At 36.5% G+C, this 11,696-nt stretch overlaps 1 protein-coding gene across 1 annotated transcript; it reads left to right on the top strand.

Annotated features, from left to right (window-relative positions):
* The first annotated feature begins 7,595 nt into the window (after positions 1-7,595).
* Positions 7,596-11,439, top strand: LOC131310454 (expansin-A1-like). Its single transcript, XM_058337465.1, has 4 exons — positions 7,596-7,859; positions 7,988-8,124; positions 9,293-9,605; positions 10,562-11,439. Coding segments are annotated over exons 1-4 (759 nt in total). The 5' UTR covers positions 7,596-7,857; the 3' UTR covers positions 10,869-11,439.
* The last annotated feature ends 257 nt before the right edge of the window (positions 11,440-11,696 follow it).

Below are 11,696 nucleotides of genomic sequence, written 5' to 3'. Positions count from 1 at the left end.
TCATAGACGTGGATGCTCTTAGAGGGCTCATGGGTGGACTTATCGGGTTTTCACCCAAGTAATTTCAATTTTGATTTACTCTCAATTTCTCGCCAAAAGGGAATAATAAATTGGTCGATCTGCTTGAAAATTACACATGATCAAGGGATAAAGAAGAAGGACTACGTTAGTTTCCCTCTCATTTTCCTATGAAAGCTGCTATAGGTACAGACAATCATGCACAGCACCCGTCTCGAATTCAAAGAAGATGATCGGAACCGCTCATTTTTTTCAAAATACTCCCTCCGTCCCAAAATGAATTTTTTGGGGATTCCAACCATCTAAGAAACGCCATGATTACAAATTATAAGGAAATGAATTACCTAAAATACCCTTGATTTGTGGAAAATTATTGGTGGCAACAAATTCTTTGCTCAAAATCAAAATTAAAAAGTTTTTTAGAAGGCTCTGAAAAAGGCAGGAGTCTCAAAAAAAAAAAAAAGGTTGCGAGTTTTTGTTGTGCAGTTCAGTTTGAATTCCCTTTTTTAAATTTAAAGTTGATTGTGACTTGGAGAGAAAAGGGCAAAATAGAAAATGAACTCAATGATACTCATTAAAAAGTCAAAATGGACAACAAAAGATGGAATCATGGGCCAAGAAAAATGGGACGGATGGAGTATTTATTTTACGGTTCTTACGAAAAATTAGCTCAATTGGATGTCAGTAAAGATGCTTATGAAACATCTAATTTTGCTTCAGAATTTAACCCTAAATTTTGAAGCAAAATTAGATGTTTAGTAAGCATATTTATCGACATCCGATTGAGCTAATTTTTTGTAGGGACCCCCTAAACTAAACATCTTGAACAAAATTAGCAGTTTCGATCATTTTTTTGAACTCGAGACAGATGCAAAACCCTGCGGTGCGCGGCGACTGTACATGTTTATCTGTACTGATATTCTTTCCGTTTTCCCATTCCAATGTTTCAAAACTCTCTAGTTGGGAGAATCCAATCCGAATGAAAGAAATCGTCAGGAAAGTGAAAAAGATATGCTCCAGTAGAAAGCAAGCCAAGTTGGTTTTGAATTTGCGTACGAGGGACAGACAAATTGCATGTGCGCCTGCCTTCGCCGTCCGCCGTTAAAGCTCTCTCTTCCGTCCTTTTCATTCGAAGAAACCAGCGGCAGAATTAAAGATGACCACAAACACGGTCTTAAAGTTGCTTCAATTTATTGCCTGTCTTTTTTAACCAACTATAAAAGCTCCCGTCCAGTCAACCTAGCTATCCCCCCGTTTGGTCCGATAAGAACGGAATCATAAATCCCGTAGGGCACTTTCTGTAGTGCACTTTGCAGGACACATTCAAGCTGTCTACGAGCATTTTTAATGGTCCAGATTTATAATAAACTCTTCCCTGTAAGATACTCCATAATTTATTTTTAAATTCGGATCGTTGAAAATGATCGTAATTGTGCCCTACATGGTGCACTACAAAAAGTGGCCTGCATCGCTAATATTGTAGGATTTCCAGAAATGTAAGAACTAAGTTAAAAATATATATATATATTTGGATCGATCATCCATAGCTCCTTCAACTATTCATATTTGTGAAAGATAAACTGAACGATGGAGACTAAAGAATAGCATTTGCTATATAATTTGGCTTCTACAAACGTGAACTATAGATATAGTTTAAAAAAATTTGATCGAAGTTTACAATGACTTACTTTTCTTCAAGGCTACTTTTCGATAAAACTGAATCAGACAGCCAAACTGGAAGACATGTTGACTGGAAGAGAGTTCGTTCGAATCGGTCCCTACGTCACCTAGTCACGCATGTATAGCATGATATCTCACATTTGTTTGAGCATGCCAATCTTTCTTTTTTTATTCGTAAAATTGAGCATCACAATCTTGATCAGGTGATTTACGTTCAGATTTGGTCTGTTCCACTCCACAAAAAATTCACATTTTACCTATTTACCTGAATGTAACGATGTAATTACGAAAAAGAGATGAAGGGAAAATTACCAAAACTACCCTGAGGTTTCTACAAATTATAGATTGTCCCCTCATGTTTGGAAAACTGTAAAATACCCCATGTATCGTAACAGATTACTAACATGTAGCAGCTAGAAAATTCGGCGAAATCTATCTGACATTACCAAATCCTAATTGCAGTGAACCATGCTGTCCTTTTGTAACTTGTAAAAGGCCGCAAAGGTGTGAAAATAACATTTTACAAGCTGGAAAAAAAATAGTTTCGTTCATTGTAATTATGATATGATGGTGTCATACATATTTCGTTGAATTTTCTAGCGGCTAGCTATATCACGACAGGGGAATAATTTGTTACTCCCTCCATCCCAATTTATCTGTCCAAGTTCAACATATGTACCCTTCAAAAAATTGTCTGTATATATCTTACCATCTCTATTGTTTTATATTATTTCGAAGACATCATATTATAGAACTAATTAAGATCTATTAAATGAGATCCATATTGCAATGTGGTGTGTTGAAGAATCACTTGTAACAAGTGCACGACTCGTTAAACTTTAAATATTTTATGACTTGTTTGAGTTTACGGGATTTATCATTTTGTAGAATAAATTAATTAACTCACAATCCTACACACGCTATAATAAGTACTCCATGTTGAGGCCCATGCTTGATTTAAAGCCTTCACGTGTGACTGTATCACATACATATACTTATGTTTCATAAGAGTATTTTTTCCCCCTTTAAAAAAAATAATAATTGTGTTTCATATTCTTTCTGCCCATTTGTAAACTAAAGGGTCCACCACTCCTTCTCTCCCATTCTTTAAGAAATCAATAACAAAACAAAAATTTCATAGATAATACGAGGTTTTCATAAAAATCCCTATACGTAAGTATTGATTGTAAACTTGAGATCATCATACTATTAATTAGGTTTTGTTGTGATTAGGATGTCTCTAGTAGGGAGAAATTATTAAGAATACGACAGCCATCAATGTTTTGGTTTGATTGGCTTGTCATGGATCTTGGATGTCATAAAGGGTGAAGCTTCTTGAAAAGAAAAAAAAATAGCTTTTGGGATAATCAGGTTTGTAGGCTGGTCAATAGTAGGGAGAACAATTCATTTCGGTAAGGCTGGACAACTGAAAATCCAATGCCTGGTCGTAGTGTTAATTGTTGAAAATTGTGTTTATAGTGGCAATTGATGATTAGAATTCACAAATGCCTTCTAATTGTTGTGTAATTTGTTTGAATGATTCCGTTGTCGCAAAACTCAATGTCAAATTGCGCCGGGCCTTTATTGGGCAGTTTGCTCACTTTACTTAGGACACTCAAAACATATCGAATACCGAATTTTTCGAATCGTGCCTTTAAGTACGGACATGTGCTAGTTATAAATGTTCTCACTCATTTTTCTCAACGTGCTAATACAAACGATGCCATATATATGAGTTACGGGGTGACAAGAGCCAATATGCAAAAGGATCTTGGGACCAGAAAATTAATGTAACAACCTATAAAAGGTCTCATGTCCATCAAAATTATAAATAATAAAAAAAAAAGAGCATACCAAGGGGTTGGAGAATAAAATTTTAAAAGTTAAGGGCCCTTAAGGGCCCTTAAATTACTCCATATAATACCCACGTGCTGGAATGCCCTGTTTTTCTCTCTCAGTTATTATATAGGGAGGTAGGGTTTGTTAGCTCTTGGGCTGCTTCGAGCATAGAAAAGCTGCATAGAATTTAATACTCCTAGATGAGATTTTCTCCGATCAAAAAAAAAGAAGAAGAAGAGATTTTCTTTTTTCCAATACAATTAGAAACAGTAATTTATCAATAACACTAGAATGGCCATATTTTTTTTCGTAATCGGGTGTTTGGATCAGCTTGCGCGCGCCTCGACTAATTTCGGAGTTTTGAAATTAGTGACCGAACAAACCCTCCAGTTGCTCCGATGTTTGGAACGTTTGACCTCGGAAGGATTCGAACATGCGACTTGATGGAGGACAAACATTTATTTGCTTCCTCTCTTCCACTTGACCAAACCCTTTGGATTCATATTTTGCCAATCATACCCTACTTTTTATTTTTTGTCAAAATGATAGGATCTTGATTATAAAAGAAAAAAAGTAGAAAACATCAAATAGGACATCTGTCCCTCTTAAGGGAGGACATAAGCCGCGATAGAGGGATAAATTTCCAAGTACAAGAATGACTCCCTCTCACAGCACTCTGGGCCAAGCAATGAACAATTCCATTGCCACCACGACGAACAAATTGCACAAAGGACTCTGTAAAAACAAACCGAACACGATTGATATCTGTCAAAACCACAGCTAACCTGTTATGTTCCTCCGTTTGCCCATACCCTACTTTAGTATCCTCTGAATTAGACACACCAATAATGATAGGTGAAATTTATGAAGGCCTTTCGTACCAATGTCGACTGTGGTTGAGGCAGCCCATAAATAAAGTTCATATGATAATAAATTATTGTCATCATCTTCAACTTATCGTAAATTTTGGGCCATCAGGACTAGCAACAATATGAATTTACAAACGAGAAAGAAGAAATATTACTCTGCAAATCGTATTATAATAGAAATCAACATACTCAGTAACGGAACCAGGAATTTGATTTCCAAAGGGCTGTATTTTGACAGTTTTTTTTCCCATAGTGATATAGTTCATTTTTTTTTTCATGTCTATGTTGGTATGTTCATCCGATAAAAAAATGTTGGTATGTTCATAACTTTAAAATTTATCCTTTGAAGCTCATTGTGATTTGTTAGACATTAATCAACATCTCCACAAGCTACAAAACTCTTAAGTTTATTATTTACGACTATTGACAAAAGGAAAAAGATAAAAAAAAAAAAAAACCACGATATAGCAACATGAAAGCCTATTAGATTACGGTTTTAAGATAAGTTCTATAATTAAGGGGTCCAATTACATTAATTTTGTGAGTTTTTGTGAGGAACTGCATATCCTTAAAATGGGTGGTAGTACGATTCTTCAAAACTTGGGGGAGGTCCTGGCCGCCCCCAAAGCCTTCCCTCCTTCCCTCAATGTACTACCACTAAGGTAGAAGCTTATTAGGTCATGTACCAAAAAAAAAAAACGCTTATTACGTCGTACTTTGAAGAATACCCCGCAACTTTCTACTAATATTTTTAACATCCTATCCTATAAGGGAAGTCCATGCCAGTGATTTTGAACATATAATGAATAATCTACTATGTACGTGTAACTCTTTTTTTTTTTTTTTTCACGGATACGTAAATGTAACTCAACTTAATCATTTTGGTGCAAGTTGTAAGGCTCCAAGAAGTTACTGGTCAGTAATCAATATTGGGTGTTCTATTCTTATATAAGGTCCTATTCTTTTATGGACAGTATTAGATTTTTTTATTTTTTTTTACGAGAATTGGAAACTAAAAGCTGGTAAGAGTTACTACTAAAAATCTTTTACAGCCAAGGTAATAGTTAGAAATTTCCATTTATCTGGAGAAAAAGGAAATGAATGAAGGCTCAGAGGCGTGTACTGCTGGGAGATAGTACCAACACGAAATTAATATAACAAATTTTTGTTGTTCTTTTTTTCCTAATCTAGTATGTGGCCAAATTTTTGTAGGGTCCAAAGACTCCAAACCATTTTAAGCCCAACTTATTATCCCGAATTCCTGACAAGAAACCACCTTTAACCAACAGCCAAAAAAAAAAAAACACAAAAAACACCTTTAACCGATTTTAGTCCCTTATATAATTAATTCGGTCGGGATCAATATATATATATATATATATTCATTCCGAACTAATTGGTTTGGTTCTTCATAAGAATCATAACTGAAATCCCAACTGGATTGTGCTCTGCTAAGGGTTTCTAAAAAATAAGTTCTTATTTGTAATTTTAAATTTAAAAATAATGGACTTACTGAAATAATTTTTTGTGCAATATGAATCTTATTTAATAGATATCGATAAGATCTTTTGTTGGGTGCAAAAAATAAAATGTTATTTTCATAAATATATTATTTTCAAGTTTAAAAATTACAAATAAGTATTTATTTACTTATTTTTTAAGAACTCTTAACGGAACGGGGCTTTAACCGAATTTCACCCCAAATAAAGAGTAGAAAATTAGTTTTAGGTCAATTATGTGGATTTCATAAGCTTACAAGTCCACCTATTAATTTTGTAAGGTTTTAAGTCCATTTTAGAGTACCCTATAGTCGAGTAGGGTGCCCTATAATTTAGACACTTTCATAATATTTTAAGGTTCACTTTTTTATTATAGGATACGGTACATTAGGGTTTAGGCAATTTTATAAGATTTTAGGGTGCACTTTCATATTATAGGGTTTTTAGAAGTTTAGACACTTTTATAAAGTTTAAAATTTTAAGTACTTTCATAAGGTACCTTAAGATTTATGTTGTGTGAACTTGTGACTATAAAATTATTAGATAGACCTATCACTAAAAATCTCTCAGAAAAGAGAGATTGAGAAAGGGAGAGAACGAGAAGGGTATTTGCGGCAAATAGTCGTTGCTGCATGTGGACGTGGGGTTGGTTGAAGTACTTTTATCCCTCAGACGAAAAACCAGCAGACCCCACCTGGATTTTAGGAGATTTCCCTCTTGGAAAGTTACAAAACCACGGAAGAAAGTTACAAAACCACGGAATAGCCGATGCTGCCAAGCATTGCCTCGTAGAACGGTGAACAGTGATTGATCTGGTCGTTTATCTTGTTAATTGATAGTTCAGATTTTAATCAAGTAATTGATGGTTTAAATTCGTATGAACTCAAATTTGATCCGAGTCTTCAGTGCTGAAATGAACTACCGGATCAGCCGCTCTACACTCGCTCGATAAGGAGATGCTAGATAGCATTTCTTCAACTTTCAAATTGATTTGCGTGCATGGGAGCATGAGTTTTTTTAAAAAAATGCAATATTCCTATTATCCCCTTCCTTTTCTCTAACCTTAAATAAGTCAAGATTTCAAAAAACAATCCATCAAGGGACAAAAATTAAAAAGTTAACAAAGATATAATGTAAGAATTATGATGTCGTAAAAAATTTGAAAACAGTACGCACAAAAATTTAAGTAATTTTTTTTAAAACTTAAAGAACGTACTATCCTCTGTCTCTATTCTTTAGTCCCTTTTAGGGATTCCAACTAATTAAGAGAACACAATTATTACACTTTTAAAATTTTGTTTTTCTCATCTTACTCTCTCTTTTTTTAAAACGTCCTCATTTTACCCTTCAATCATTACACTTTCTTACTTTTTTAGTACTATTAATTAAAAAATGAAAGGGTAAAAGAGAAAATTCCTTATCATATGGGATAGTCTTTTTGAGACGGGAAAAAAAAGATAATTGAGACTAAAAAATGAAGATGAAAGGAGTACGTTTTTTAAAAGGAGATGAAAACAAAAAAAAAAACAAAAGGGTAATGAATAGTCTTGTCCAATTTTCCCACCACCACAAAAGAAACAATAAATTGGCGTAGCGGTTTTTGGTCCCAACAAGTACTACTAAACATCGGCCCGTTTTTACAGTTAGCATAGCATTTGGTTTCTGTGCTGTGCTGTGCGGCTCCCATTTTCTTCCTTTCTCTCTTTTGCTTTATTGAATAGTAGTATAGTAAATATTGGTCCCCGCCCCCAAACTTCTATTTATTGTTCCCACCGCCCCTCCCCATTTCCTTCACTCACCCTCCTCTTCTCTCTCTCTCTCTCTCTCTCTCTCATTCTCTCTCTCTCTCTCTCTCTCTCTCTCTCATTCGTGTGAAGCCTCTCTCTCTCTCTCTCTCTTTCTCTCTCTCTCTCTCTCTAGCTCTCTCATTTGTGTGAAGCCTGAAAATCCCAATGTAACCCTCTCCCTCTCTCTCCCTCTCTTCCATCTTTAGTTTTGCCTATATGAGTCCTTCTAACATGGAATAGTAGAGTCCAAATTCCTACATTTTTGCTGAACGGTCCTCTTGAATCTCTTGTGCAGGAAAATGGGTGGTGCTACTGTGTTTTTGCTGGTGGGTTTTCTTTCAATGGTGGCTGTTGTTAGTGGGTACGGAGGAGGAGGGTGGATCAATGCTCATGCCACATTCTATGGTGGTGGTGATGCCTCTGGCACGATGGGTAGGTTTTGTTTGTAGCTTTGTTTTACAGTACTTTTGAGGAAATTGCACTATTTGGTCCCTGTAATCTTTGCCTTTTCTCTTACTCTAATTTTTTAAAGTTGCATTTTTTTTTTGAGCGTCGCTATTCGCAGCCTTTTATTTTCTTTCGTAGCCCACTGCATTTCGGTAAATGGTTGTTGAAAATTATAAATAACATTTTGGTAAATTGCTGTTGAAAACAAGATTATATTTCAATAACTACATGTCGAAAATATGTTCAACTTTCGATAAACAACTGCCGAACATGCATTTTCGATAAACATCTGTTGAAAAAAATATTATATTTCGGTAATTGGATGCTGAAAAAATATCTCAATTTCGGTAACTAACTGTCGAGTATAATTGAAAATTTTTAACGGGCTATGAGAGTAAATAGAGTGCTAGCAGCACCTTTTTTTTTTCGTCCTTTGCATGTGAAATAAGGATAATATTGTATATTTGTCTGCAATAGTGTGAAAAAGTGCAAAATTATATAAGGGTAGGGGTGTGAAAACGACCTTGTTTTAATGTTATATGTTGATTAAAATCCATTTACCTTGTTTTAATTTTATGTTGAATAATACTACTGTATTAGCTTACACTTTTAAAAAGTTACAGAAGTGGTCACTAAACTTTCAACCTTATCATACTATGGTCCCTCAAGCTTCAAACATATCATTTTCTTTCACTTTGAAATATTGAGAGGGCACACGATAGAGGGACTATACACAAACGCAATTGAAAGCAAAAAAATGAACCTAGAGAGTATTTTTTAACATGATGAATTTGAAACTTCGTGGGCTGTTAAATCAGGCTAAACCTTTGAGGACCAGCGGTGTAATTTACTCGAGAAGCCCAATTAAGCTGTGTTTGGTAGGAAAAGCAAAAGATCCAGCGTCCAAACACAAAACCCATTCCCAGTTCATAAAAAAAAAAAAACAACATGAAACCCATTCAGCTGATTTTTACACCCTGTTAAAATGATGGAAAAACCCATTTTGGTTTGAGCAAAAAAATCTTTTGCTACGCTCTTTTGACAATTTCTTTCTGACATATTCTTCCCTGTTAATTCATTTCCCTTTTCTTCCGTATATTTCTCGATGTTCCAAACAAAGCCTTATACATATATTATGGGGAAATTTTTGCAGGTGGGGCATGTGGGTATGGAAACCTGTACAGCCAAGGGTATGGAACAAACACTGCAGCTTTGAGCACAGCCCTGTTCAACAATGGCTTGAGCTGTGGTTCTTGCTATCAGATTATGTGTGTGAATGACCCTAGATGGTGCTTGCCTGGCTCCATTTTGGTCACCGCCACCAATTTCTGCCCGCCAAACAACGCCTTACCGAACAACGCAGGGGGGTGGTGTAACCCTCCGCAGCACCACTTCGACCTCTCCCAGCCTGTTTTCCAGCACATTGCTCAGTACAAAGCTGGAATTGTCCCGGTGTCGTACCGAAGGTATATATACTTGCGGCCCTTTTAACGATGCGTTTCTTGATCCGATTTTGTTTGTCCATTTTCGTTAGTCGTTATCCTCTAGCATGTTCAACACAGTCGTCGGTTAAAAATCTCGGTTAGTTCTTGTTTTAGCGCTCGCGAATAGCTTGAGGCTTGGCTCGTCAAGGGCATTATTTGGCTTGGCTCGCTTAAGAGAGCCCTGTTCGAACAGGACTTTTGGCTCGTTTAGTGAAACATTAGTTGGATAATTCTTAATTAATGTGAAGAAGTCACTCTCACATAATCTACAAAAACTCTTTCTTATATGTTATTTTATTTGCTGCTGCTGCTGCTGCTTCTTTTTTTTGAAGGCTTTAGATCTTGAAGTAAAATTGATCAAAAGCACCCTCTTTTGCTCGGATTAAAATCCGAATCGTTCATTGTCAAAATGGACGACTGAATAGGCAGCCTTGCAGGGAGGCTGCCCGCCCTACAGATCCCCTTGTCCATATATACGTCATTTCTGGGTGCCTGAGCCAATACCTTCCTCTGCTTGAATTCTGAGGAGTAGTTAGTTCCCAATTAAATAGATTTGACCCACAAGGGAGCAAAAATCCTTGTTAACTGTCTCTCTGTCTCTGTTTCTTTAATTGTGGTCCCCCTCCCCCTCAACCCAGATCCTCTGTTTTCATTATTTGGTCTTCCATTGACACCATAAACTAAATCAGAACAAAAAAAATAAAAATTCTGGTCTTGGTCTTATTACAAAGACCTGTATTTTTGGTAAACGCGATCACATTCTATTCTGCGAAATTCGAGAACCACGGTTTATTTTCGCCTTTCTTTGTATGTTTAATAGTTTTGCGCCTTTTTCCATTTACCTTTTCATCAAATTATGAAAACCATAATACTTTGATCAAGAGAAGCTTAAAAAAAGTTCACTATAACTAATTTTGTTGGTGGGTCATGTTCTGTAGGGTACCCTGCAGCAGAAAGGGAGGCATAAGGTTCACAATCAATGGCCACTCGTACTTCAACTTAATCCTCATAACCAACGTTGGTGGCGCTGGTGATGTCCATGGTGTGGCCATTAAAGGTTCCAGGACCGGTTGGCAGCCCATGTCCAGGAACTGGGGGCAGAATTGGCAGAGCAACACCTACCTCAACGGACAGTCCCTCTCATTTAAGGTCACCACCAGTGATGGCCGCAGCATCGTCTCCTACAACGCGGCCCCACCCAGCTGGTCCTTCGGGCAGACCTTCAGTGGTGCCCAGTTCCACTAGACCCCACTCTTATATATATATAGTTACATATATAATTGCACGGACGAGAAGTTGAATTTGCAACTTCTCGTAACGGTAAGAATATGTAAGTCCAGGCTTCGTGCTCGGAACGAGGTCGCGACGGCCTTAGATGCATCCATATTGGCTAGGTATATATAAGCTCTAAATAGTCACTAGTATTAGTATTGTGACTGTTAAGAAGTTAGGAAAAGTATTCGCGTGTTTCGGGATTTTCCGCTAGGGTTGAAAGAATGAGTTGGGCTTGTTTTGAATGGCCCTTAGCTAGGGTTGAAAAGAATGAGTTGGGCTTGTTTTGAATGGCCCTTGTCATTTATGATGATTGTAGGGTACCCTTTTGTTTTATTTTTCCTCCTATGGTGAGGGAGGAGTTGCAGCGGTGGATTTTAACCACCCGCAGTAGCGAGTAGGAATTTCTCTTTCTTTTTTTGGAGCCCTTTATGTGGCTTGTAAGGTCCTTAATCGGATGGGTATGTCCTTGTTTGTGGAATTTTATATGTAAGAGACCAAGATTGTATATTCAGTTTCACTAGTAATGGAAGAATGATTACTACTCTGTTGTTATCGATCGGGCAAACTGCTAACGTGGTTTTAACTTTGAATATGTCAAATTATTGTGTAATTATTATCTTTGATAATTCAATTTATTGAATGTTAGAAGCTAATTCAGCAAAATGTTCCTGCGATTGTGACTTAGGAAAGTGATTATTCAATGGCGTTGTGGTACTGTCACGTGGTGCCATAACGCGCTTTTTTACCATACTCCTTTTACATGTATGTGTGGTAGAAAAGAATGCTGGGCACCACCAC

Source organism: Rhododendron vialii, chromosome 12a, assembly GCF_030253575.1.
Source record: "Rhododendron vialii isolate Sample 1 chromosome 12a, ASM3025357v1".
Taxonomy (NCBI): Eukaryota; Viridiplantae; Streptophyta; class Magnoliopsida; order Ericales; family Ericaceae; genus Rhododendron; species Rhododendron vialii.
This window is presented reverse-complemented; position numbering and strand designations above follow the sequence as displayed.